Source organism: Oncorhynchus keta, chromosome 28 (genome assembly GCF_023373465.1).
Source record: "Oncorhynchus keta strain PuntledgeMale-10-30-2019 chromosome 28, Oket_V2, whole genome shotgun sequence".
Taxonomy (NCBI): domain Eukaryota; kingdom Metazoa; phylum Chordata; class Actinopteri; order Salmoniformes; family Salmonidae; genus Oncorhynchus; species Oncorhynchus keta.
The window spans coordinates 15,744,014-15,768,758 of NC_068448.1; the positions used below are offsets into that span (position 1 = coordinate 15,744,014).

Consider the following 24,745-nt stretch of genomic DNA (forward strand, 5'->3'; position numbering starts at 1 on the left):
TATTCCCAGGGTTAGCAAATAATCATCCAATAAGAAAGCCACTGTCTAGTCTAGATCATGAGAGAGTGTTACCTGGCAATGAGAACATTGCGTAATTGTTCGTAGAGGGACCCACCTCCAGAAGCCCAATTTTTTTTTAGATGAACAGAAAACTCTATTATGCTTTTTATGCTTATGCATTTGTTTGTAGACTGAATGGTTTATTATATTGTAATGTATTCAGATTATATTAATTTCCCTTTATGAAAATAATTTCTTTATGAGATGAGATTGCATAAAACACAATAGGTGTTACGAAAAACTAAGAGTGGTGGATGGAATCAGGCGCAGAGAGCAGGGTTCTGTCGTTTATCAAATTTATTACACCGGTGCAACCGAAAAATGATCACGCCAACACACAGGGAGTATATAGGTTGCCAGTCCAAAACAACAGGACAAAATAGACCAGAGAATAAAGATAAGAAAACAAATCACACCATCAAAACCAGAGTAACAACAAACAAGCCCGCACAAAATACCCAGCAGGCCTAGTGCCCTTAAATACCCTACAAACAAACCCTAATACAAAACAGGTGTACCCAATTAACCACTAACCAACACAAACGGAAAAGGAATCGATGGCAGCTAATAGGCCGGTGACGACGACCGCCGAGCCCCGCCCGAACAGGAAGAGGCACCCTCTTCAGCGAGGTTCATGACAATAGGGAAGGAAAGGGATGCCTAGTCAGTTGTTCAACTGAATGCATTCAACTGAAATGTGTCTTCTGCATTTAACCATGTGTAATTACATGATTCTGACATGCCAAAACTTGGTATGTTTGGAAATAAGACAAGGAAATTATCAGAAGATAGATTGGAGTTACATAGTTCAGAATACACAAGATCAAGCACACACAAAATAACCATTGTTTATTTATTTTTTAAAGTATTCTTTCATTGACAAGCTATAAGTGAATTATTGATGCCCAGAGCTGGAAACACATCAGATGGCTTCTACAACATGTGGAAACATGTTAGATGATTTCCACAACATGTGAACAATATCAGGACACAAAATGGAGTTGATAGACCTAACAACTAGAAATGGGCAGATGTTTTAGTAAGTGGTGTCAGGTGTGGTCACAGCACATTTACAAGTGTCCCTAAACCTCTCCAAAGTGGCATGTCTGTAAATGAGATAATTTCAGTGCTATTACATATTTGCAATCCCTAAATGCTATTTGTTCAGTATACAAACAGAATTTCTACAACACCAACCTCTCTGAAACATTGCAGTGGTGTCTGGGGACATACAGGGGATATCCAAGTGTTTTTTAAACCTCTCCAAAGTGCCTGAACGTTTAACCTAGGCATAAATTAATACTTTTTTTAACTTAAAAAAAAAATCCAATGTATTGGTCCCACATAGAAATGACCTGTTTATAAAAACAATAGAAAAGCAACAGATGTACAGTACCAGTCAAAGGTTTGGACACACCTACTCATTCAAGGGTTTCTCTTTATTTTTTACAATTATCTACATTGTAGAATAATAGTGAAGACATCACAATTATGAACTAAAACATATGAAATGATGTAGTAACCAAAAAAGTCTTTAATCAAAAATAGATTTTAGATTGTTCAAAGTAGACACCCTTTGCCTTGATGACAGCTTTGCACACTCTTGGCATTCTCTCAACCAACTTCATGAGATAGTCACCTGAAATGCATTTCAATTAACAGGTGTGCTTTGTTAAAAGCACATTTTTTAAATTTCTTTCCTTCTTAATGCGTTTGAGCCAATCTGTTGTGTTGTGACAAGGTAAGGACCAAGTCCATATTATGGCTAGAACAGCTTAAATAAGCAAAGAGAAACGACAGTCCGTCATTACTTTTAGACATGAATGTCAGTCAATCTGGAACATTTCAAGAACTTTGAATGAATGAATGAAACTGGCTCTCATGAGGACCGCCATAGGAAAGGAAGACCCAGAGTTGCCTCTGCTGCAGAGGATAAGTTCATCAGATTGCAGCCCAAATAAATGCTTTACTGAGTTCAAGTAACAGACACACCGGGTGTCGATGACGTGGATGTTGATTAAGGCAGCCCCCTGCACCTTTCTGATTCAGAGGGGTTGGGTTAAATGCGGAAGACACATTTCAGTTGAATGCATTGTTGTACAACTGACTAGGTATCCCCTTTATTTTTAATTTTTTTTAACATCAACTGTTCAGAGGAGGCTGTGTGAATCAGGCCTTCGTGGTCAAAGTGCTGCGAAGAAATAACTACTAAAAGGACACCAATAAGAAGAAGAGACTTTCTTGGGCCAAGAAACACGAGCAATAGACATTAGACCAGTGGAAATCTGTCCATTGGTATGATGAGTACAAATTTGAGATTTTTGTTTCCAACCGCCTTTGTGAGATGCAGAGTAGGTGAACGGATGTTCTCTGCATGTGTTGTTCCCACCGTGAAGCATGGAAGAGGAGGTGTGATGGTGTGGGGGTTCTTTGCTGGTGACACTGTCAGTGATTTATTTAAAATTCAAGGCAAACTTAACCACCATGGCTACCACAGCATTCTGAAGCGCTAGCCAGCTCATCTGGTTTGCGCTTAGTGGGATTATAATTTTTTCAACAGGATAATGACCCAAAACACACCTCCAGGCTATGTAAGGGCTATTTGGCCAAGGAGAGTGCTGCATCAGATGACCTGGCCTCCACAATCACCTGACCTCAACCCAACTGAGATGGATTGTGATGAGTTGGGTTAAGGAAAGAGTTAAGGAAAAGCAGCCAAAAAGTGCTCAGCATATGTGGTAACTCCTTCAAGACTGTTACACTTTTTTTTGGTTCGTACATGATTCCATATGTGTTATTTCATAGTTTCTATGTATTCACTATTATGTTACAATGTAGAAAATAGTTTTAAAAAAATAAAGAAAACCCCTTGAATAAGTAGGCTGTGTCCAAACCCGACTGGTACTGTACATCGAATTATAAAATGTATTATCAAACACAAACACAAACACGTGTACTTCACTAAAAAAGGTGCAAAAATAGAAATAAGCTTAACTATTTACAAATGGAATTTGTGTTTGTTTTACATCCTAGGTGTAGATGATTAGATTTCACCGTATCTCGTGCATGTCGTCATACATAGTCTTTGAAGCAGTCCCTCTTTGCCAGGAAAAAAAGCGAACTGGAATTTCGGACAAAAGATCTGGCATTTCCCCCCTGTGTTTTGTGCAATGCTTGCAGTTCTTCATTTAGTCTTTTGGGATGTTTTTTGGATAGCTACGCTACGCTCACCTTGAGTGGGGGGTCTTGCGATGGTTGTGAGGTTGCTTTGGTCCCCCAATTCAGACATTTCCAACACCAGCTGCTCTCGGAAGGCCAACTGGGAGAGAGGAGTTTGACCTTCTGCTTGTAGAAAATGTCATAATTTACTGTATCAATGTCCACAAAATGGAAAAAAAGTAATACCACTTACTGGTCTTGTGGAGGACCTAGTAGTTGCCTAGCAGAGCATCAGATAGGTCGACACCCCCAATGCTGGCATTGTAGTCCTTCACAGAAACAGGAATTGAGACCTTTTTTCACCCTCCTTGAGACATGGTTGTTGTTGAATGCCTTATGCTGTGTGGTGAGCATGGTTACTTCCCTAGTGTCCTTCCATTTCACAAAAAGCAGCTTGTTAGTCCTGATCCAAAGTATGGTCCCCCTCTCCGCTGTCTTTGTCGTGTAATTTACCTTGGTCTTGGGGAAACCAATTATGTTAGTACGAATGGTGCCACAAGCCCCCATTTTCTTTTTCAAGAGGTCTATGAAAAGTGGATGTAGAACCATCAGACGGGTGATTGACATTGCAGTGGGGGATGAAGACCTTGACCGGCGGGGGCGCTAGCTGGGGAGGGGTGGCTCCCAAACGTCATCATCCAAATCATCTGCATCCTCTACTCTGTTGTGAATAAAATAAAGGTATATACTGTTGTAAGACACACAGAATTACAGTTGACTAAATTTACAAAACAACATTACTGTAAAGTAAAAACACCAAGCCTAAACTTGACCTGTACAGTGACTCACATAGAAGGTGTGAAGCACACACACACAAAGGCAAAGGTGAGAACCACAAATAAACAGTGGCCACGAGAGTTTAGTGGCCTCTCCAAAGTTACAAGGAACAGCAAACAGTGAACTAATATAAAAATAGACAACTACATTGGCATTATATAACATTGAAATGACTTGTTACATAGGCCAATGTAAACTTAATCCAAAGCACAAAAAGCAGACAATTTATAAAAAAAGGAAATACATATAGTAAATTAGCTATATAAAGTCATGAAAATAATGTACTAACAGATCTAAAAGTGGATCCAATCCTTCTAGAAGGTAGTCCTCATCGGCCGAGTCGAAATCCTCGTTATCCAAATGGCTTCCCTTATCCGAGTCTGACGGGTATTTTATTCAAAGCTTCAATGTCGGTATACTTATTCATAGCTGCCTTCTTTTTAGCTTCCTGTTCGATACTCTTCATTTTTACATTTCCCCCCTTTGAGAAAACCAGCTTTCATGCTAAAGCGATGAAAGCTGTTTACAATGTAGTGTAACCTGCTCAATGCGTCTTGTCTCTGAGCCAGGTAGCGATAGTTTGCATTACGCATTGCACATAAAAGGTTCTAGGCCTTGCATTGTCCCACCCAGGTCACCTGCATATCACTGGAAAGCTTATCCCATTGGTTACAAGACTGTCAGGTGCCATAGTAGGCAATCCCCTGTGTAATGGATGCCTACGTCATTTTTCATGTGCAAAGACATAGTCACTCTGTGGACATTCAATGTTTCCATTAAGTCATACATCATCAGATAGCATTGGCAATAGATTAGATTTGTTCCTACAAACCTAAGGATTAATTTCATACCTCCCCATGTATCTATAGCTCAAACACAGACCAAACCGAAGCTTATCATGTAGATGTTTGGTGAAAACGTTGGTGATCAATAACGGTAGGTCACTGGCAGACAAATAAGACATCCTCATGATCTGTGGAGTCCCGGCTTTCGGTGTGTATCGACGTATTCCGTGTTTATTTAGTTTGTGCTTCACAACATAAACCGGAATGTAGGTAGCAGCCATCTTGAAATTAGGTATTCGGCTCGGCCTGCCCTTATACATTCGTATGCCCATATATGGCAGTAAATGACACAAACGATTTTAAGGCAAAGATTAATAGCCAAGACACGAAGCTTTCCGCAGACACCCTGCTTTTGCAGATAGGGGCTACTGTTCTCATTTTTATGTATTTATTTTTTATTTCACCTTTATTTAACCAGGTAGGCTCGTTGAGAACAAGTTCTCATTTGCAACTGCAACCTGGCCAAGATAAAGAAAAGCAGTTAGACACATAAAACACAGAGTTACACATGGATTAAACAAACATACAATCCATTTTTTTAATTGTACCTTTATTTAACCAGGCAAGTCAGTTAAGAACATATTTTCAATGAAGACCTGGGAACAGTGGGCAGAACGACAGATTTGTACCTTGTCAGCTCTGGGGTTTGAACTCACAACCTTCCGGTTACTAGTCCAACGCTCTAACCACTAGGCTACGCTGCCGCCAGTATAAAAGTCTATATACAGAATGTGCAAATGAGGAAGGCAATAAATAGGCCATAGTGGCGAAGTAATTACAATATAGCAATTAAACACTGGAATGGAAGAATGTGCAGAAGATGAATGTGCAAGTAGAGATACTAGGGTGCAAAGGACAAAGATAAATAAATAAATACAGTATGGGGATGAGGTAGATTGGATGGGCTATTTACAGATGACCTATGTACAGGTGCAGTGATCTGTGAGCTGCTCTGATAGCTGGTGCTAAAGCTAGTGAGGGAGGTAAGAGTCTCCAGCTTCAGAGATTTTTGCAGTTTGTTCCAGTCATTGGCAGCAGAGAACTGGAAGGAGAGGCGGCCAAAGGAAGAATTGGCTTTGGGGGTGACCAGTGAGATATACCTGCTGGAGCACGTGCTACGGGTGGGTGCTGCTATGGTGACCAGTGAGCTGAGATAAGGCGGGGCTTTACCTAGCAGAGATGACCTGGAGCCAGTGGGTTTGGTGACGAGTATGAATCGAGGGCCAGCCAACGAGAGGGTACAGGTTGCAGTGGTGGGTAGTATATGGGGCTTTGGTGACAAAACAGATGGCACTGTGATAGACTGCATCCAATTTGTTGAGTAGAGTGTTGGAGGCTATTTTGTAAATGACATTGCCGAAGTCGAGGATCGGTAGGATGGTCAGTTTTACGAGGGTATGTTTGGCAGCATGAGTGAAGGATGCTTTGTTGCGAAATAGAAAGCTGATTCTAGATTTCATTTTGGATTAGAGATGTTTAATGTGAGTCTGGAAGGAGAGTTTACAGTCTAACCAGAAACCTAGATATTTGTAGTTGTCCACATATTCTAAGTCAGAACAGTCCAGAGTAGTGATGCTGGACGGGCGGGCAGGTGCGGGCAGTGATCGGTTGAAGTGCATGCATTTAGTTTTACTTGCATTTAAGAGCAGTTAGAGGCCACGGAAGAAGAGTTGTATGGCATTGAAGCTCGTCTGGAGGTTAGTTAACACAGTGTCCAAAGAAGGGACAGAGGTATACAGAATGGTGTCTCCTGCGTAGAGATGGATCAAAGAATCACCAGCAGCAAGAGCGACATCATTGATGTTCCAGAGAAGAGAGTCGGCCCTCCAATTGAACCCTGTGGCACCCCCATAGAGACTGCCAGAGGTCCGGACAACAGGCCCTCCAATTTGACACACTGAACTCTATCAGAGAAGTAGTTGTTGAACCAGGCGAGGCAATCATTTGAGAATCCAAGGCTGTCGAGTCTGCCATTAAGAATGTGGTGATTGACAGAGTCGAAAGCCTTGGCCAGGTCGATGAATACGGCTGCACAGTAATGGCTCTTATCGATTGCGGTTATGATGTCGTTTAGGACCTTGAGTGTGGCTGAGGTGCACCCATGACCAGCTCTGAAACCAGATTGCATAGCGGAGAAGGTACGGTGGGATTCGAAATGGTCGGTAATCTGTTTGTTAATTTGGCTTTCGAAGACCTTAGAAAGACAGGGCCTAGGATAGATATAGGTCTGTAGCAGTTTGAGTCTAGAGTGTCACCCCCTTTGAAGAGGGGGATGACTGCGGCAGCTATCAATCTTTGGGAATCTCAGACGATACGAAAGAGAGGTTGACCAAGGAGAGTGCTGCATCAGATGACCTGGCCAAGGCTAGTAATAGGGGTTGCAACAATTTCGGCAGATCATTTTAGAAAGAGAGGGTCCAGATTGTCTAGCCTGGCTGATTTGTAGGGGTCAGATTTTGCACCTCTTTCAGAACATCAGCTATCTGGATTTGGGTGAAGGAGAAGTGGGGAGGCTTGGGCAAGTTGCTGTGGGGGGTGGTGGGCAGTTGATCGGGGTAGGGGTAACCAGATGGAAAGCATGGCCAGCTGTAGAAAATTGCTTATTGAAATGCTCAATTATAGTCGATTTATTGGTGGTGACAGTGTTTCCTAACCTCAGTGCAGTGGGAAGCTGGGAGGAGGTGCTCTTATTCTCCATGGACTTTACAGTGTCCCAGAACTTTTTTGAGTTTATGCCACAGGATGCACATTTCTGCTTGAAAAAGCTTGCCTTAGCTTTCCTAACTGCCTGTGTATATTTGTTCCTAACTTCCCTGAAAAGTTGCATATCACGGGGGCTGTCCGATGCTAATGCAGAAGGCCACAGGATGTTTTTGTGCTGGCCAAGGGCAGTCAGGTCTGGAGAGAACCAAGGGCTATATCTATTCCTGGTTCTACATTTTTTGAATGGGGCATGCTTATTTAAGATGGCGAGGAAGGCACTTTTAAAGAATAAGCAGGCATCCTCTACTGACAGGATGAGTTCAATATCCTTCCAGGATACCCGGACCAGGTGGATTAGAAAGACCTGCTCGCTGAAGTGTTTTAGGGAGTGTTTGACAGTGATGAGGGGTGGTCGTTAAATCGCAGACCCATTACGGATGCAGGCAATGAAGCAGTGATCACTGAGATCTTGGTTGAGTACAGCAGAGGTGTATTTGGAGGGCAAGTTGGTTTGGATGATATCTATGAGGGTGCCCGTGTTTACGGATTTGGGGTTGTACCTGGTGGGTTCATTGATAATTTGTGTGAGGTTGAGGGCATCAAGCTTAGATTGTAGGATGGCTGGGGTGTTAAGCATGTCACAGTTTAGGTCACCTAGCAGCACGAGCTCTGAAGATAGATGGTGGACAATCAATTCACATATGGTGTCCAAAGCACAGCTGGGGGCAGAGGGTGGTCTATAGCAAGCGGCAACGGTGAGAGACTTATTTATGGAAAGATGGATTTTTAAAAGTAGAAGCTTGAATTGTTTGGGTACAGAACTGGATAGTAAGACAGAACTCTGCAGGCTATCTCTGCAGTAGATTGCAACACCGCCCCCTTTGCAGTTCTATCTTGTCGGAAAATGTTATAGTTAGGGATGGAAATTTCAGGGATTTTGGTGGACTTCCTAAACCAGGATTCAGACACGGCTAGGACATCCGGGTTGGCAGTGTGCTAAAGCAGTGAATGAAATACATTTAGGGAGGAGGCTTCTAATGTTAACATGCATGAAACCAAGGCTTTTTCGGTTACAGAAGTCAACAAATAAGAGCACCTGGGGAGTAGGACTGGAGCGAGGCACTGCAGGTCCTGGATTAACCTCTACATCACCAGAGGACCAGAGGACGAGTAGGATGAGGGTATGGCTAAAGGCTATCAGGACTGGTCGTCTAGTGCGTTCAGAGCAGAGAGTAAAATGAGCAGATTTCTGGGCGTGAGAATAGATTCAAGGCATAATGTACAGACAGAGGTATGGTAGGATGTGAGTACATTGGAGGTAGACCTAGGCATTGGGTAATGATGAGAAAGATATTGTCTCTAGAGATGTTTAAACCTGGTGATGTCACCGCATATGTGGGAGGTGGAAGTAAATGGTAGGTTAAGGCATATTGAGCAGGGCTAGAGGCTCTACAATGAAATAAGACAATATTCAATAACCAGGACAGTAATGGACAAGGCATATTGATATTAGGGAGAGGCATGCATAGCCGGGTGATCAATAGGGATCCAGTGAGTGGTTGGGTTGGCTGGAGACACGGCGATTCAGACAGCTAGCAGGCCCAGGGCTAGCAAGATAGCAGAAGGGCCTTACAGCAACATCTCGACAGAGGAAAGTCTGTTTTCGCCTCTGTGTGCGGTGATGTCAATAGACCAGTCGTGATGGATTAGTAGGGTTCCGGGTAGCAGAGAGGTCCAAGTCCAATTGGCAAAATAGATATAGTGGCCCAAGAAATTGGCCGATGAATCTATACAGCTAACAATCCAATATGCTCTAGACAGCTAGCGGGCCGCGGCTAGCAGCAAGTGGATGGGCATTCAAGTGACGTTGCGATGTAGAGGCCAGTTGAGTACCCCCTTGATCAGATTACGTCGTAGTCCAGTCGTGCAGGATCGGCAGGGTTCCGTGCCCCACACCGGCAGTAGAAGGGGTCCGGGTATTGTAGCCCAGGAGTGGCTGATGGGCCTCTTTAACTAACCCGGGAGAAAGGGCCTAGCATGGGCTAGTTAGAAAAAAATGGAAAATATAAATGCGCATAAAAAGATATATACAGGGGACATGACAAGACGAGGACAAAAGACGTCTGACTGCTACGCCAACTTGGATTGTACCAGACTGAATAGAATTTTTAAAAATCTAATAGGGTCTCCAAATTCAAGGACATGAACATTGTTCCTTAATGGGGAAAGTTAAATGTGGTTTGTATTTTCCAAATACATTTAGAATTTAAGGAAAATAGTGATGTCGTTAGAAATGGGGATTTGTGTCATATGACTTGGTTTTCGTCAATTGATTACAAATGAACAAGTATTTAGCTATTTCAAACCTGCTAATTTATTAGATAATTCTCCAATAATGATCATTTTGTGGTTGAAGAAATTCGAAAATAGTGCAGGCGATCCTGGCCCTCCATTACCAATACCGTATGTGGTTTTTCATAGGCTATTCTATTTTAGAGCTTTTATTAAAACCATTCCGAATCATTTGGAGTGGGAATAATATATACTTTTACGCATTTGAACTTTATTGGTAATCCCACTGATTATCTAATTTGATATATTTTTTCAATTTTGCAGGCAACAATCGAGGACTGAGGCGGAATGAAGGGGAGCATGTATGTATCAGTAAGTTGTTTATTATTTTGTACACAAATAGGCTACATGCCCTGTCCTTTCCCGTGCGCAGAGCCAACAGAGAGGGCAGTGTTACCTGATAATGGCAATGAAGCTATTTGCTCTCATGATAAGAAGTTGGTTTCACCGAAGCCTAGACATATGCACACAAATTCCATTGTGCAATGGGTTTAATATTAAACATGACATTTCACACAGTTTGGCCTCACCGGGCCTCACCATGCACACTGTGGTCAATGTATTATAATATTCTGAAAGATATCTATTCAAAAGCCCTATTAGGCTCCCGAGTGGCGCAACGGTCTAAGGCACTGTATCTCAGTGCAAGAGGCAGTCTCTGGTTCGAATCCAGGCTGAATCACTGTGATTGGGTGTCATAGGGCAGCGCACAATTGGCCCAGTGTCATCCGGGTTTGGACAGGGTAGGCCGTCATTGTAAATACTAATTTGTTCCTAATTAACTGACTTGTCTGGTTAAATAAAAAAACATTATTCAGTGAAAGAACAACGAATCTTTTCTCATCCTACCATCAATGTTGTAGCCTACATGTGTTGCATCCATATCGTGTGTTACAGATATGCATAGCATATGCGTGTGAAAGAGAACATGCTGAAAGGTTTTCATTTAACAGAAAAGCAAATGTTAACCATTTTTCCCATGAACAAATGGAACATCAAATTAGTTCGCCTATGGCCCTCGTTTTTCTGTAGTTCTACATTATAACTACATATTGAACTAGATGAGAGATCTGAAAGCCATTTGTGGGGAGAAATTATTTATTTATTTTCGCCCATCAATAATTCTTGGCAGTGAACTATTGGAAGTAGTCAAACGCGAGGGTTTAAACGCAGGTCAGGCTGTCTAACGAATATTAAAATGCGTCCACAACACTGGAGCTGGGTGGAGAGGGGTGCTGGGGGCGTGCACGGGGCCTGTGAAGGCGTGGGCGGGGTGGGGCGTTTGTGTGCAAAAATTATAATAATATGTGGAGATTTGCAGATGCTAAAGTAAGATGAGAACGAAAGGGTCCTTTACATTTTGAGTGCGTTTTCTTATTCACTTGTCTCATGGTTACCAAGGTAGCTGACGTCTTTTGCAGGCCTACCTTCACCTTTTAGATTATTTTCTATTCTATTCTAGGTAAACCATTTTATCAAGTTAAGTGAACATGTTAATGTTTTGATTACTTAAAAAATAAAACATTCTATTGGATTATATTTCTAGACTATATTAAATATATTCACGATTTCAGTAGCCTATGTTTGCCCCTCTGGATTATTGAAACAGGTCACATTCACACCATGCAGGATATAACATGGATATAACATTTTTCATCTCCGTCTTCTCATTAACTTCTGGAGTGGCAGGAATAGAGGTTACGGAGCGGTCAGTATGGTAATGGCGAGGCATGCGAGCACAAGAAATCGTTGGGGACAAAATAAACGTATATTTCATCTGTGCTGTCACGCGGTCGCTCGCTTTGTACCCGTAGTGCACGTGTTTTGCCTGAATATTCATAGTTTAGAGAAGTTACCTCAAAGGCAGGGTTTTGATTGAATCTGATAGAGAGAAACATATTAGGCAGGAGACTCTTTTCGTGTGTGTGTGTGTGTGTGTGTGAGAGAGAGAGAGAGAGAGAGAGAGAGAGAGAGAGAGAGAGAGAGAGAGAGAGAGAGAGAGAGAGAGAGAGAGAGAGAGAGATTTACACCTAACTGAATTCTTCCAGTTGGAGCTCTTCTTTTCAGGCTGCAGTGGAAAAGACTCATTAGTTCCCTATATGTACCCTGTAGAACCGAATTTGTGTTAATAGATAACAATCGCAAGTACGTCTCTACGGGAATACATGGGTTACTGAAATCCCACGTATGTCAAGATAATCGTCTGGTCAACCCTCGCTTCTATCCAGTAGGTTATAGATGCATGCAGTGTTAGCAGGAATAACAGGGCACGAATAGCATACATCTCAGAAGAAGTATATGTGCAGCATACACAGTATGTGTTCAACCTCCACATAAGTAGCCTAGGCATTGTCAGGACGTCCATAGGCCTATATTGTGTACAGTAGGCTATCTGGAAGCAAAGGGCTTCTACGAGTATTCGGTCAGTACCAGTAAGCATGTAAAAAAACAGCAATCGTTTAAAGCGGACTGATTTACTGCGTTTTACAGCCCTATAAAACGCCTCAAACATCGCTGCCAAAAGTAATAGAAATGGCGGGCGCGGTCTACACATAAACAAACCATAAACATCTGCCCTGTTATGTTATTTTCACCTGCTCATATAAGACTAAAAGAAGGCCACTACCGCTACATTAGATGATGATTAACAGGTGATTGACCTCGTATTATAACCCTTGTTAATATAATCTTATTATAATCCATCCCTAGTATGTAGTAGGTCCTACATTTATAATATATTTATTTTATATAAATATTTAATATTTAAATATGTAATATTATTATTATTAACTCCATTGACTCACAAAGGTCACATTGATTATATAGGTCTACAGTCCTGTGGTTTGTGGTGTCGTGCATAATTGAAGGCATGGAATTACAGCCACTGACAAATTTAGCCAGCAGTTAATGACAGTATAATAGTACCTGTAAAGCGTCTGTGGCAACGGACAGTCTACCAGACATAACTGACAGCTTATCTGCAAGGGTTTGTAATGGACTTACTCCCCCATCTAGGTTTAACATCAAATTAATAACCATACACGTGCACTTAGACAACCACTAGTGTTGATGGAGATAAACTTACGATTGGTCAAAGTGTCCCTACGAGTCATTTCAGGGCACGTAAAGCTGGTTTCATCAACATTGCAGCCTTATAAAGATTTGTATTCAAATGCATACGTCTCTAAACATGGAGAGAGAGAGACAGAGACCTCAATGCAATATCCAATAATGACAGTGATATAAACATTAGAGATATACCATCATTAAAGAATATTTTCCTTCCCTTGTGTCCATTGCACAAGATAGCAAAGTAGGCCTATTTGAAAACTATGAATGCATTTGAAAAGTATTAATGCATTTGAAAAGTATTAATGCATTTGAAAAGTATTAATGCATTTGAAAAGTCTTAATACATTTGAAAAGTATTTGGAATGCTATGTTTGAAAAGTATTGACACAGTTTTGAAAGTTCTCAAATGCAAAGCAAAATACTCATTGTGTGGTTACTTCCCTGATACGGTGCCCATTTGGTGTCCACTTTCTTCTCATATGAGCCAAGCTCAGTTCTAGTTAAAAAATAATTCATAATTCTGACTGCTATGTGAAAGTGCATTTTAGCGTATTTAAAAAAAACTATTTAGGATTTGGCGAACATTATTTGATTATTTTATATTTGAGAATAATATTCTTTCTGTGATCTAGGCAGGCCTAATCATTCTACTTTTTTTTGGCTATAATTTTTACTATTAATACTTATTATTATTATTTACTGCTATTTGTACCTCTGAAATTATGCTAATAATATAACTATAATGACACTGGGTAATTCACATAAGAAGTGTTTGTGTTGCAATTTTTTTGCGTTGCAATATCAATGGCATTGGTAACACAACAAGGGAGAGAGTGAGAGAGAAATTAAAATAGAATTCAGAGAGCAGTGAGAGAGAGAGAGAGAGAGAGAGAGAGAGAGAGAGAGAGAGAGAGAGAGAGAGAGAGAGAGAGAGAGAGAGAGAGAGAGAGAGAGAGAGAGAGAGAGAGAGAGAGAGAGAGATATTACGCACACAATGGCGACCGAAGATATGTTTCAAAACCTTTGGTTCCTTATCCGGGGACTAGCTCTCACTCTGCCATTGGGCCGTGGGGTCACGTGGTAAAACTAACTTTACAAGGGCTGCTCGCAAGTAGGAGGGCTATATGGAGCAGAAAAACGACAAAGCTAGAAAAATAAATTTCCACTGCAGAAATTAATGATCATGAGCTCGTATTTGATGGACTCTACCTACATTGATCCGAAATTTCCTCCATGCGAGGAATATTCACAAAACAGCTACATCCCCGAGCACAGCCCCGAATATTACAGCCGCGCCAGGGACCCTAGCTCTGGTTACCAGCATCACCATCAGGAGTTATACCCTCCGCGGGCGAGCTACCAAGAGCGCCAATATAATTGTGCAAGCATCCCTGAACCTGACACGCAAAGGGGACATGGACTACCCCATTCTGCGCACCTGCTTGCAGGGAAAGGGCAGCCAGCCTCATGTGAGACCCCACAGTTACCCATGTCCCCCATCACTCCACCAGCTGCATCCTCCGCCTGCAACCAAGCTACACCGGAGCATCCAAACAGCTCAGCCTCCTCCAAGCAGCCCGTGGTATACCCATGGATGAAGAAAATTCACGTCAGCACCGGTAGGCAACTTGTCTGTGTTTGTCTGTTCTCTCTCTCTACACTCTCCTACTCCTTTCTCTTCCTTTCCCTCCCTTTATCAGTGCCTCTGACTCCCATCTCCTTCCCAGCCCCTGCTAAGATAGGGGAGAAGCCTTTGAAATGGCACAATTGAGTCGGATTTACGACTCGGCGTCGGTAATTACACCCGCCATAAATTTTATAGCTGAGGTATACTCTGGGCAGCCGTATCACCATGTGGCTTCTGCTGTTATGTATGTGCGGGATGGAGAGAAGAGGGGGACAGATGAACAGAAAAAAGACTGGCTTTGGAATCTTGCATTAATAATTTAGTGCATACTTGGATGTGAGTGTCCCCTCAGTATGGAGAAATAGACAAGTTCTTAACTTCCCATTTCTATGATTTCTAATACCATGACTAGCATATCTAGCCATTCCTTATGCCCTGACCATCATATGTCTCAGTTGAGGACACTATTGTTTACCCACTCCTTCCCTCCTTGTCTTTCTCTCTCTCTATCTCTCTCTCTCTCTCTGTCTCTCTTTCTCTCTCTTTACTTCTCCCCCTTTACAGCGAACCCGAATTACAATGGACCGGATTCCAAGCGGTCTAGGACAGCTTACACTCGACAGCAGGTCTTAGAATTGGAGAAGGAATTCCACTATAACCGCTATTTAACTCGGCGGAGGCGCATTGAGATAGCCCATACCTTGGTTCTCTCCGAACGACAAATCAAGATTTGGTTTCAGAACCGCAGGATGAAGTGGAAAAAAGACCATAGGCTTCCTAACACCAAAGTGAGATCCTCCACCACGGGCATATCCTCCGGGTCCAACACCACCTCATCAGCTGGTGTTGTCGCCACTTCCTCGGCCACTGGTAGCATTACTCCCGATGAACTGTCCGGAGTAGAGGATGGCGAGGATATTACAAGGTTATAAGGCGAAAAGAAACCACCTTTAAGAAGGGGGATAGAGAATGACTGATTATTTATAGTATATTATATATTTTGTTTTCGTAGGTATTTGTGCGGTTTCATTTAAGTCCAAAGTTATATAAAATGCATGTTATATCGCATGGATTTATACGAATACTGATTAGTTATTTTTACGTGACACAGGGTTTAAGTTATTTAATGCTGAATCAAGATTCTCTTTTTTACGAGACATTTTTTTTGAATGAAGGAAATTATTGTACATTTAATCAAAATGTTATTGTGAGCCATTTGTTTGCCCGACCGCCCAAGATGAAATGCACAATCTATTTATTTCAAGCTCAACACTGGAAGAATGTCATTATTAGGCAATCATAGTTATTTTTGGTAAAAATGCTGGAACGTACCAATGGAACATTGATCTTGAACGCATATGTTTAGGATTATAACAAGGTGAATTAGCTCCTTGCTTTCAGAAACAGGATTTTTAATTACAAACTAGTTTGTGGTGTGTTTAGCAGATTATTGTGAAATGCAATACACAGAGTTTAGTGTATTTGTTATAATCATATTGGTCAATAAAACAGTGGGTGTACTAGTTTTACGCGCGTTTGGATCGATTCATTCATGGCCAACAGAGTGCCTATTGTTTTGGTGACTGTGGCTATTGATGTGGTGGCCGTTATATAAAATAGTATAGTCACAATTTAACAAGTTCTTTATTGTTGGTTCAGCCTAACAACGCATTATTTGTTTGGCAATGTTTAGCTATAAATTGTTTAGCCTATGCCAAATATGATACTGACGATTTGAAATGTTCCTTTAGAATCGTTCTCGAGGTCGGCACCCTTATACAGATCCACCGTTCATATTCCCCCCTAATCCAATAATAATCCATAATTCTACTCCAAATAAAGGGTTATGGCCTGGCTGCATGCATCATATTATCCTACATGTAGCTCATTATTCTCAAGGACATTCAATTAACTTGGCAAGCCATTCCACCAGGCCCTCAACCATGCCCCTTCAGATTATACTGGCTGGCTGGAGCCCTGCTTCCTGCTCATTAATGAACATATAGCTCTGCACATACCTTTTGGAAATCAATTTCATATTGCCAAAATATGACACTTAATCAGTTGTGTTGATGGTATATGGGCTCCTATTAATTCATTGTTTAGCCCCAATTGCAGGTTGCTTCTTTTCTTCTAATAAAGTCAATAACTCGAGGTCAGATTCTGAAAGGCCTAAGGCCTTGAAGGACTACATCGTGGACTATAAGTGAGAATATTGCCTGCAAAATATTGTATTCGGATTATATCTACCAGCAAGACCTGTTGCCTCTTAAAAATATGCATCCAGATTTTCCAAGATGATCTTGTATAAAACAATAGTTTGGATAATAGTGTTTAATATGCATACACGTAGGCCGCCTGCTCAATATGCAATCATTTGTACCCTATATACAATGGAATGTTAGTTGTAAGTTTGAGATGTTCACCAATTGTCATTCGTATAATAGTCTATGTTTGTTGCGCCTTGAGACCTCCCCCGTCAAAAGTGAAGAATATGCTTTAAAAAAGTGGCGCTTGAGGCAACGTCATCGTGACCTCTGCTCTTGGTAAGTGTAGCCTATACTGCTCAAGCATCGTGGGGGGATTTTCGATAGGACTATGGCAATGTTGTGAACGTGTTGTCACCATGCAACTGTGATAATACATAGGACAGTCATATTGCGCCTTTGATCTTATCTGGGCCCTAGCCACGAAACAGGCCGTCCAATTAACAGTTCTCCAAAACGAATTTCATTGTAGAATAACTTTTTCTTATTCTGCTCAAAATGTTGTGCAAAAAATGCAATGTTTGAAAAGAGCGCAATAGTTTGATAGATGATTTAAACTGTGTGACTTGAATAGAAATGATACAACGGCTTGCTAGGTGGGGGGCAAAGAGCACAAAGGGGAGAGGTATTCTAAACCATCAATCTTAGCCCAGCAGAGTAACGAATTATTTGGGTCTGAATATATTAATTTGGCAACAGCCTCTCTCAGAAATAAACCCAAATCGCTAACTAGTAATTTTACGAAATAAAACGATCAAGGCCAAAAAGGAAACTTAACACCGTGACTTGGACATGACTTTGGAATGGCAGTTGGAACGCCCGTACAGCCCTAAAACATGCAGAATTCCAGTACCCTTTATATAGCTGCCTGGACAATTTAGAGAAATTAATGTGTAGCTACGCCACAGTCTCACCATCCCTCCAATCTCTTTCTAGATCCTGTCGCCTCCATGTAGCGAGGCTGAAAAGGTACTTTATTGAAGTTTGGGATCAACCGCGAGAAGGCCGAGTTCAGTCGGAGGGCACATTTTCTGTCCCATTAGGTCCGTTTCAGCCGGGATGACCGACCTTTGCAACCCCCCGTGACCTGACTGGGTCTCTATACTTGTACCTTCTGTGTGTGCCCTCGTAGGTCGTCCCCGGTCCTTGCGTGGCCTCGTCAGGGTTCTGGACTTTCTTTGTCTGTTTTTCTACTTGAGGGGCCGGTAGAAGGGCACCTCTGAATGTGTTGCTCTTTTGTTGCTCTCAGTGGTGACCCGAGAGTGCGGTGAACTGTCGGTCACTTCTCTTCCATTGTGCGCCCTGTAGGACCTAGACCCTTTGTAGAACATCCTACAAATTTGAGGGACTTCCAAGCGGTTACTTCGGAGCTTATGATCGGTCTGCATGTGAGTGTTACTCATGTCGAATGCATTATTACCTTTTTGGATTAGAATTATGTACATAACAAAAATAGTTTTGATGTGCATAGCTTCAGTGTAATCTCACGAGTACATGTTCGAGAATAGTATTTAAATTTCAATATGATTAAATTAAGGATTAGTAGACCTAGACCTATGTATATATGCACTTTCCGGCGTAGTATATAGGGTTAAGCCTACCTACATTTACCATTTCAAATGCAAATGTGTTCCTGGACATGCCTTTGATTCTTACAATAACATAACCAGTTCTAAAATAAATAAAATCATTTTTTTAAACAGAAATATTTTAAAATCCATATTGCTGTTGCTATCTATCATTTGTAGGCATATTGTGTATTTTATTACAAACTGTTGTACCTCATGTAGCAAAAACCTATCTTTGCAGTTGACTGAAGGTCAGTTTAGGATCTATGGTCAAAGTGGGCCTACGAATATCTAGACTTAATTCTCTCTCACCATATGTCAGCATCAGAGATGCTCATTAGAGATGCTGCCGGGGATCTCCATGCAAAATATTACATGATATTACATGGCAGGTGTGTTACATAGAACTGTATTAGGAAGTATTCCCCTCTTACAGTTTGAACATTTGACTTTCTCTCAGATTCATCTCCATATAGATATTTAGGCTATGATATGTTACAGTATGTATTTGTGTGGGTAACAGACTATATAGTGACTCGTAATCACTATATTAGTGAGGTTGCAGGTAGCCTAGTGGTTAGAGCGTTGGACTAGTTGGGCTAGTAACCGATAGGTTGCATGATTGAATCCCCGAGCTGACAAGTTAAACATCTGTCGTTCTGTCCCTGAACAAGGCAGGTAACCACTGTTCCTAGGCCGTCATTGAAAATAAGAATTTGTTCTTAACTGACTTGCCTAGTTAAATAAAGGTCAAATATATATTATGAACTGTATTTAGAGGATTGACGTTCAAATGTACTTTTTAGAATTATTTAACACAAAATAGTGTTTTTTCCGAATAGAATGAACGATATTTAGATAATGCTTTGAATTGCTCCCAACGAGATATTAAACCTACTGCAGTCTATATGGCACAAATAATGTGTTTATGGGCCTAGAAAATGTCACGCGATATTTTATAGGATGCATACCACATTTTATGGGATTTGATATAATTTGGCTTTCGGTGCACTTTTATGAAACCCTGTAGAACCTGTAGAACCACCGTAGAACCTGTAGAACCCCTGTAAAACATGTATAACCTCTGTAGAACCCATGTAGAACCTGTAGAAACCCATTTCCAGCTAACTTACTTTTCAATGGCCTTTAGTATTCGTACAACCATTTCAAGCTAACATGCAACTATTTTTCTTTATCTGTGTATCGCATATTGGAGTTCTTACACGTATAGGCCTATTCGTTATAAAAATGAATAGTGTAGCCTAAACTTGGACCTCTGTAGATTGTGTATAGCTCACGAATTTATAGCTAAACCTAGCTACATCTTGCATCCGGAATTTGACATTAAGGCCAGGGATATACGGTTACAACTTCCTCTGAGGGGCTTCTTCTGAGCATACAGTCAACGGCATCGAGTTAGCCACCTCGCCACTGACCTCATGGCCTGAAGATATCTGGAAGTTACAGTATGTGGCAACTTTTATTTTCACGATGTCCAATATTATTTGAGTAAACACAATCAGCATGAAACACGTTATTGTTTCACTTCTGACTTTAATTTAATTGAGTCATTGTACTTTGTGACACAATGCGAAAAGTCACGGTCAATTGAAGGAAAATATTATTGATACTGTTCAGAAATGATGGAGAAAGTGTTTTTAACAGACATTCTTCGGGACTTAAACATGCAAGCAGCTGCAACCTAATGTCTATTAAACTTGATTTGAAAACTTGATAACGAGTTTCAGCTTTCTATCAAATCTACATTTGAATGTAATTAATAATAAAACTAATTTTAACGTAGAAAATGTAAATAATTATGTGGGTTTACATTTAAAGGAATTACGCACTAGCTCAAATTAAATGTTTTATTTACTTTGTAACTAGCTCCAGGCTAAGATCCGTCTTTTCAGAAATTGTTTATGTTCGTTTATTATTTATTTGTTTAATTGTCCAACTTCATGTCATGTATTTCAATTGGTGTGATTAATTCCCCAAAAGTAAAGAAAGAATACGTTGCATTTGTACAAATGTAGCCTATAGTGATATGTATTTCTTAAATATAATGATTTGATAGCATTCCTGCAAAAGATAAGCCATTGTGAATCTTGTCTCTTCAAAGTATTTAGAGAATATTGAGAATTTTTCTCTCCATGTGATTCAAGGGAATACAGGCGAACATTCCACTCTAGAAGGTTGATTTATGGCAGGCCTTTGGCAAGGCGTGTCTCTCTCTCTCTCTCTCTCTTGGCTGACAGAAAAACGAAAACAAACTTGTATTAAATAGTTAAAAGAAGTAGAAAGCATGTAACGAAGTCACATTCATCCATAAATCCCCAAAATAAATCAACAGTTGTAATGATCATTGTGGTGATAACTCATCTGTGCCTATTTTGAGATTTATGTTAGTAATGGATTATGGTTATAGCAACATTTCCTCGTCTTAGATGAGTGTCTTGTAAGACAAAAGGGCCATGTCCGGAGTATTGTGATAGGGATGAGCTAGTTTGTTTAAATGGCAGCCATGGCAGCTGCATAAAGGCGCTGAGTTGAAACAGGGTTCACGTCACCATGTTCCAGGGATAGGGGGAATAGGGCGGCTCACTCTCACATTGACCAGATGAGAGGAGGACGCGTCATAAATCCGTAAATCTACTCTAGCGTCTGTCGGTTCTCCACCAGAGGAGCAGATGTGTCTGTCCTGTGTGCTTCTGCGCGCGCGCGCGCACGTGTGTGTGTGTGTGTGTGTGTGTGTGTGTGTGTGTGTGTGTGTGTGTGTGTGTGTGTGTGTGTGTGTGTGTGTGTGTGTGTGTGTGTGTGTGTGTGTGTGTGTGTGTGTGTGTGTGTGTCGAACTGATTCTTGAATCTATATTGTTAATGAATTAATTACAAGTTAAGTTACCATCCAAAGCGCAATATTATAAATATTATAAGCACTTGAACCTGACAATAGGTTGCCAAAATGTTATTTATTTACCATCATGGGATTATTCATCATTTAGGTAATTATAGGCCTACTGCAATTACTTATAAAGCATTGAGAAACATTAGTGTAGCATAATATAACATTTACCTACATTTCAGCCCCTGGTAACAGGCAAGTGTCAGAGTATTGAGCTATTTACACTCCTAGAAAAAAAGGTGCTATATAGAATCTAAAAGGTTCTTCAGCTATCCCATAGGAGAACCTGTGGAAGAACCCTTTTTGGTTTCCGCGTAGAACCCTTTCCATAGATGGTTCTACATGGAACCCAAATGGGTTCTTTCTACCTGGATCCCACCAACAACAAAAAAATATATATATATATATCCCATGGAGACAGCCGAAGAACCCTTTGGGAACTATTTTTTCTAGAGTGTAGGACATTGCAGTCAGTGGATGGACTGAATATATATGAATAAACTGGGCTTTCAGAATTATAAGGGGAGAGTGATTAGTTACAATATCAAGAGAGCTACTGGTAACTTTGTGTCCTCACTAGTAAGCCCAACAGAGATTTTATTAATATGATTTGATTAAATAGATTTCCCTGGACAATGTAACAGATTTAGCACAGGTCCTCAGATCCTCAAAAGGTTCTACAGCTGCACCTCCAACCGCAAGGCACTACAGGCGGTGTCAGAGGAAGGCCCTAAAAATTGTCAAAGACTCCAGCCACCCTAGTCATAGTCTGTTCTCTCTGCTATTGCTTGGCAAGCGGTGCCGGAGTGCCAAGTCTAGGTCCAAGAGACTTCTAAACAACTTCTACCTCCAGGCCATAAGACTCCTGAGCATCTAGTCAAATGGCTACCCAGACTATTTGCATTGCTCCCCCCCCCCTCCTTTACACCGCTGCTACTCTCTGTTGTCATCTATGCATAGTCACTTCAATAACTGTACCTACATGTACATACTACCTCAACTAACTGGTGCCCCTGCACAATGACTCTGTACCGGTACCCCCCTGTATATAGTCTCGCTATTGTTATTTTACTGCTGCTCTTTATTTACCTGTTACTTTTATCTCTTATTCTTATCAGTATTTTTTTTTTAAACTGCACTGTTGGTTAAGGGCTTGTAAGTAAGCATTTCACTGTAAGGTCTACTACACCTGTTGTATTCGGCGCATGTGACTAATACAATTTGATTTGATTTTGATTTGATCTGATACATTTCCAAGGTGTTGTATCATTCTCAGCAGCCATCAGTTCTTGTCATCTCTCCAAGTCTATGCACTAGGCCCATCTAATCAGGTGGGAGGGGTGGTGGACTACCAGTTGCATTCACTGAGTGTTCTGTAGGCTATGCAGAACTCAATGGCTCCTATTGCATTGTAGCAGATACATGAATCATGAAAATACTCCATAAAAAATGTATTCAGTGTTTATGCCCAGTATATTGCCCCACCACCTGGAAAGATAGGGAATAACAGGACTGTGATTATGCTCAAATTGTTTATTAGGTACAACACCCCGTTCACTAAAAATGGTCACTCTTACAGACTGTGAGCCACGTGGTCATGATCGTCGGTGCCAGGCGCGCCAGTTCCAGTATCTCAGAAATAGGGTTTAAAAAATATATATACATACAGTGGGGCAAAAAAGTATTCAGTCAGCCACCAATTGTGCAAGTTCTCCCACTTAAAAAGAAGAGAGAGTTCTGTAATTTTCATCATAGGTACACTTCAACTATGACAGACAAAATGAGAAAAAATCCAGAAAATCACATTGTAGGATTTTTAATGAATTTATTTGCAAATTATGGTGGAAAATAAATATTTGGCCACCTACAAACAAGCAAGATTTCTGGCTCTCACAGACCTGTAACTTCTTCTTCAAGAGGCTCCTCTGTCCTCCACTCGTTACCTGTATTAATGGCACCTGTTTGAACTTGTTAACAGTATAAAAGACACCTGTCCACAACCTCAAACAGTCACACTCCAAACTCCACTATGGCTAAGACCAAAGAGCTGTCAAAGGACACCAGAAACAAAATTGTAGACCTGCACCAGGCTGGGAAGACTGAATCTGCAATAGGTATGCAGCTTGGTTTGAATAAATCAACCGTGGGAGCAATTATTAGGAAATGGAAGACATGCAAGACCACTGGTAATCTCCCTCGATCTGGGGCTTCAAGCAAGATCTCACCCCCTGGGGTCAAAATGATCACAAGAACGGTGAGCAAAAATCCCAGAACAACACGGGGGGACCTAGTGAATGACCTGCAGAGAGCTGGGACCAAAGTAACAAAGCCTACCATCAGTAACACACTACGCCGACAGGGACTCAAATCCTGCAGTGCCAGACGTGTCCCCCTGCTTAAGCCAGTACATGTCCAGTCCCGTCTGAAGTTTGCTAGAGAGCATTTGGATGATCCAGAAGAAGATTGGAAGAATGTCATATGGTCAGATCAAACCAAAATATAACTTTTTGGTAAAAACTCAACTCGTCGTGTTTGGAGGACAAAGAATGCTGAGTTGCATCCAAAGAACACCATACCTACTGTGAAGCATGGAGTGGAAACATCATGCTTCGGGGCTGTTTTTCTGCAAAGGGACCAGGACGACTGATCCGTGTAAAGGAAAGAATGAATGGGGCCATGTATCGTGAGATTTTGAGTGAAAACCTCATTCCATCAGCAAGGGCATTGAAGATGAAACGTGGCTGGGTCTTTCAGCATGACAATGATCCCAAACACACCGCCCGGGCAACGAAGGAGTGGGTTCGTAAGAAGCATTTCAAGGTCCTGGAGTGGCCTAGCCAGTCTCCAGATCTCAACCCCATAGATACCTATGTACCTATGATGAAAATTACAGGCCTCTCTCATCTTTTTAAGTGGGAGAACTTGCACTATTGGTGGCTGACTAAATACTTTTCGCCCCACTCTATATATATATAAAAAAATGTAAAGAAGAATTTGGCTGTCAGGATTTGACATAAACAGCATGAGTACATCCCCCGTCCTGCCTGGGGTCAGCGGTACAGACTGGTTGTGGTGGTTTAATGATGTGGGGAATGTTTTCCTGACCCATGCTAGGTCCCTTGATACCAACTGAGAAACCTTTCAATGCCCAGAAGAAAGGCTGTTCTGGAGGCGATGAGGTCCTATCCGGTACTAGATGGGTGTACCTAATTGGCCAATGAGTGTAAATTAAACCGTAGAACAGTACTACAAGAAACAGATCCCTGCCTAACATAAGGGGTCCCTAATGTAAACTGGATCTCGTTCCTCCGTTGGAAAAGTGTATAAGACTGTTCCACTTTAGCTACTCCATG

The 24,745-nt window shown here is 41.3% G+C and overlaps 3 protein-coding genes across 8 annotated transcripts in view; all 3 read left to right on the forward strand.

Annotated features, from left to right (window-relative positions):
- The window catches only part of LOC118360525 (homeobox protein Hox-C10a-like), a 101,566-nt gene that overhangs the window by 52,109 nt on the left and 24,712 nt on the right, over nt 1–24,745 (forward strand). For 4 of the 5 annotated variants that reach the window (XM_052484971.1, XM_052484972.1, XM_052484974.1 and 1 more), the window contains exon 3: nt 10,221–10,268. The gene's annotated coding sequence lies outside the window, so the exon portion shown is untranslated. The remainder of the gene's footprint in view (nt 1–10,220; nt 10,269–24,745) is intronic. The other variant, XM_052484973.1, reaches the window with a different exon arrangement.
- Nucleotides 1–24,745, forward strand: part of LOC118360688 (homeobox protein Hox-C5a-like) — a 60,626-nt gene that overhangs the window by 11,169 nt on the left and 24,712 nt on the right. The window contains exon 3 of one of the 2 annotated variants that reach the window (XM_035739983.2): nt 10,221–10,268. The gene's annotated coding sequence lies outside the window, so the exon portion shown is untranslated. The remainder of the gene's footprint in view (nt 1–10,220; nt 10,269–24,745) is intronic. The other variant, XM_035739984.2, reaches the window with a different exon arrangement.
- Nucleotides 11,275–16,182, forward strand: LOC118360687 (homeobox protein Hox-C4a). The gene is made up of 2 exons (XM_035739982.2): nt 11,275–14,647; nt 15,220–16,182. Exons 1-2 carry the CDS (start codon nt 14,206–14,208, stop codon nt 15,585–15,587), a joined length of 810 nt encoding a protein of 269 aa, XP_035595875.1. The 5' UTR covers nt 11,275–14,205; the 3' UTR covers nt 15,588–16,182.

Excerpts from the sequence above, each read along its gene's own strand:
- LOC118360687 (XM_035739982.2), top strand. The coding sequence starts at position 14,206 with ATGATCATGAGCTCGTATTTGATGGACTCTACCTACATTGATCCGAAA. Across the intron at positions 14,648-15,219 it reads GAAAATTCACGTCAGCACCG|CGAACCCGAATTACAATGGA; the intron begins GTAGGCAACTTG and ends CCCCCTTTACAG.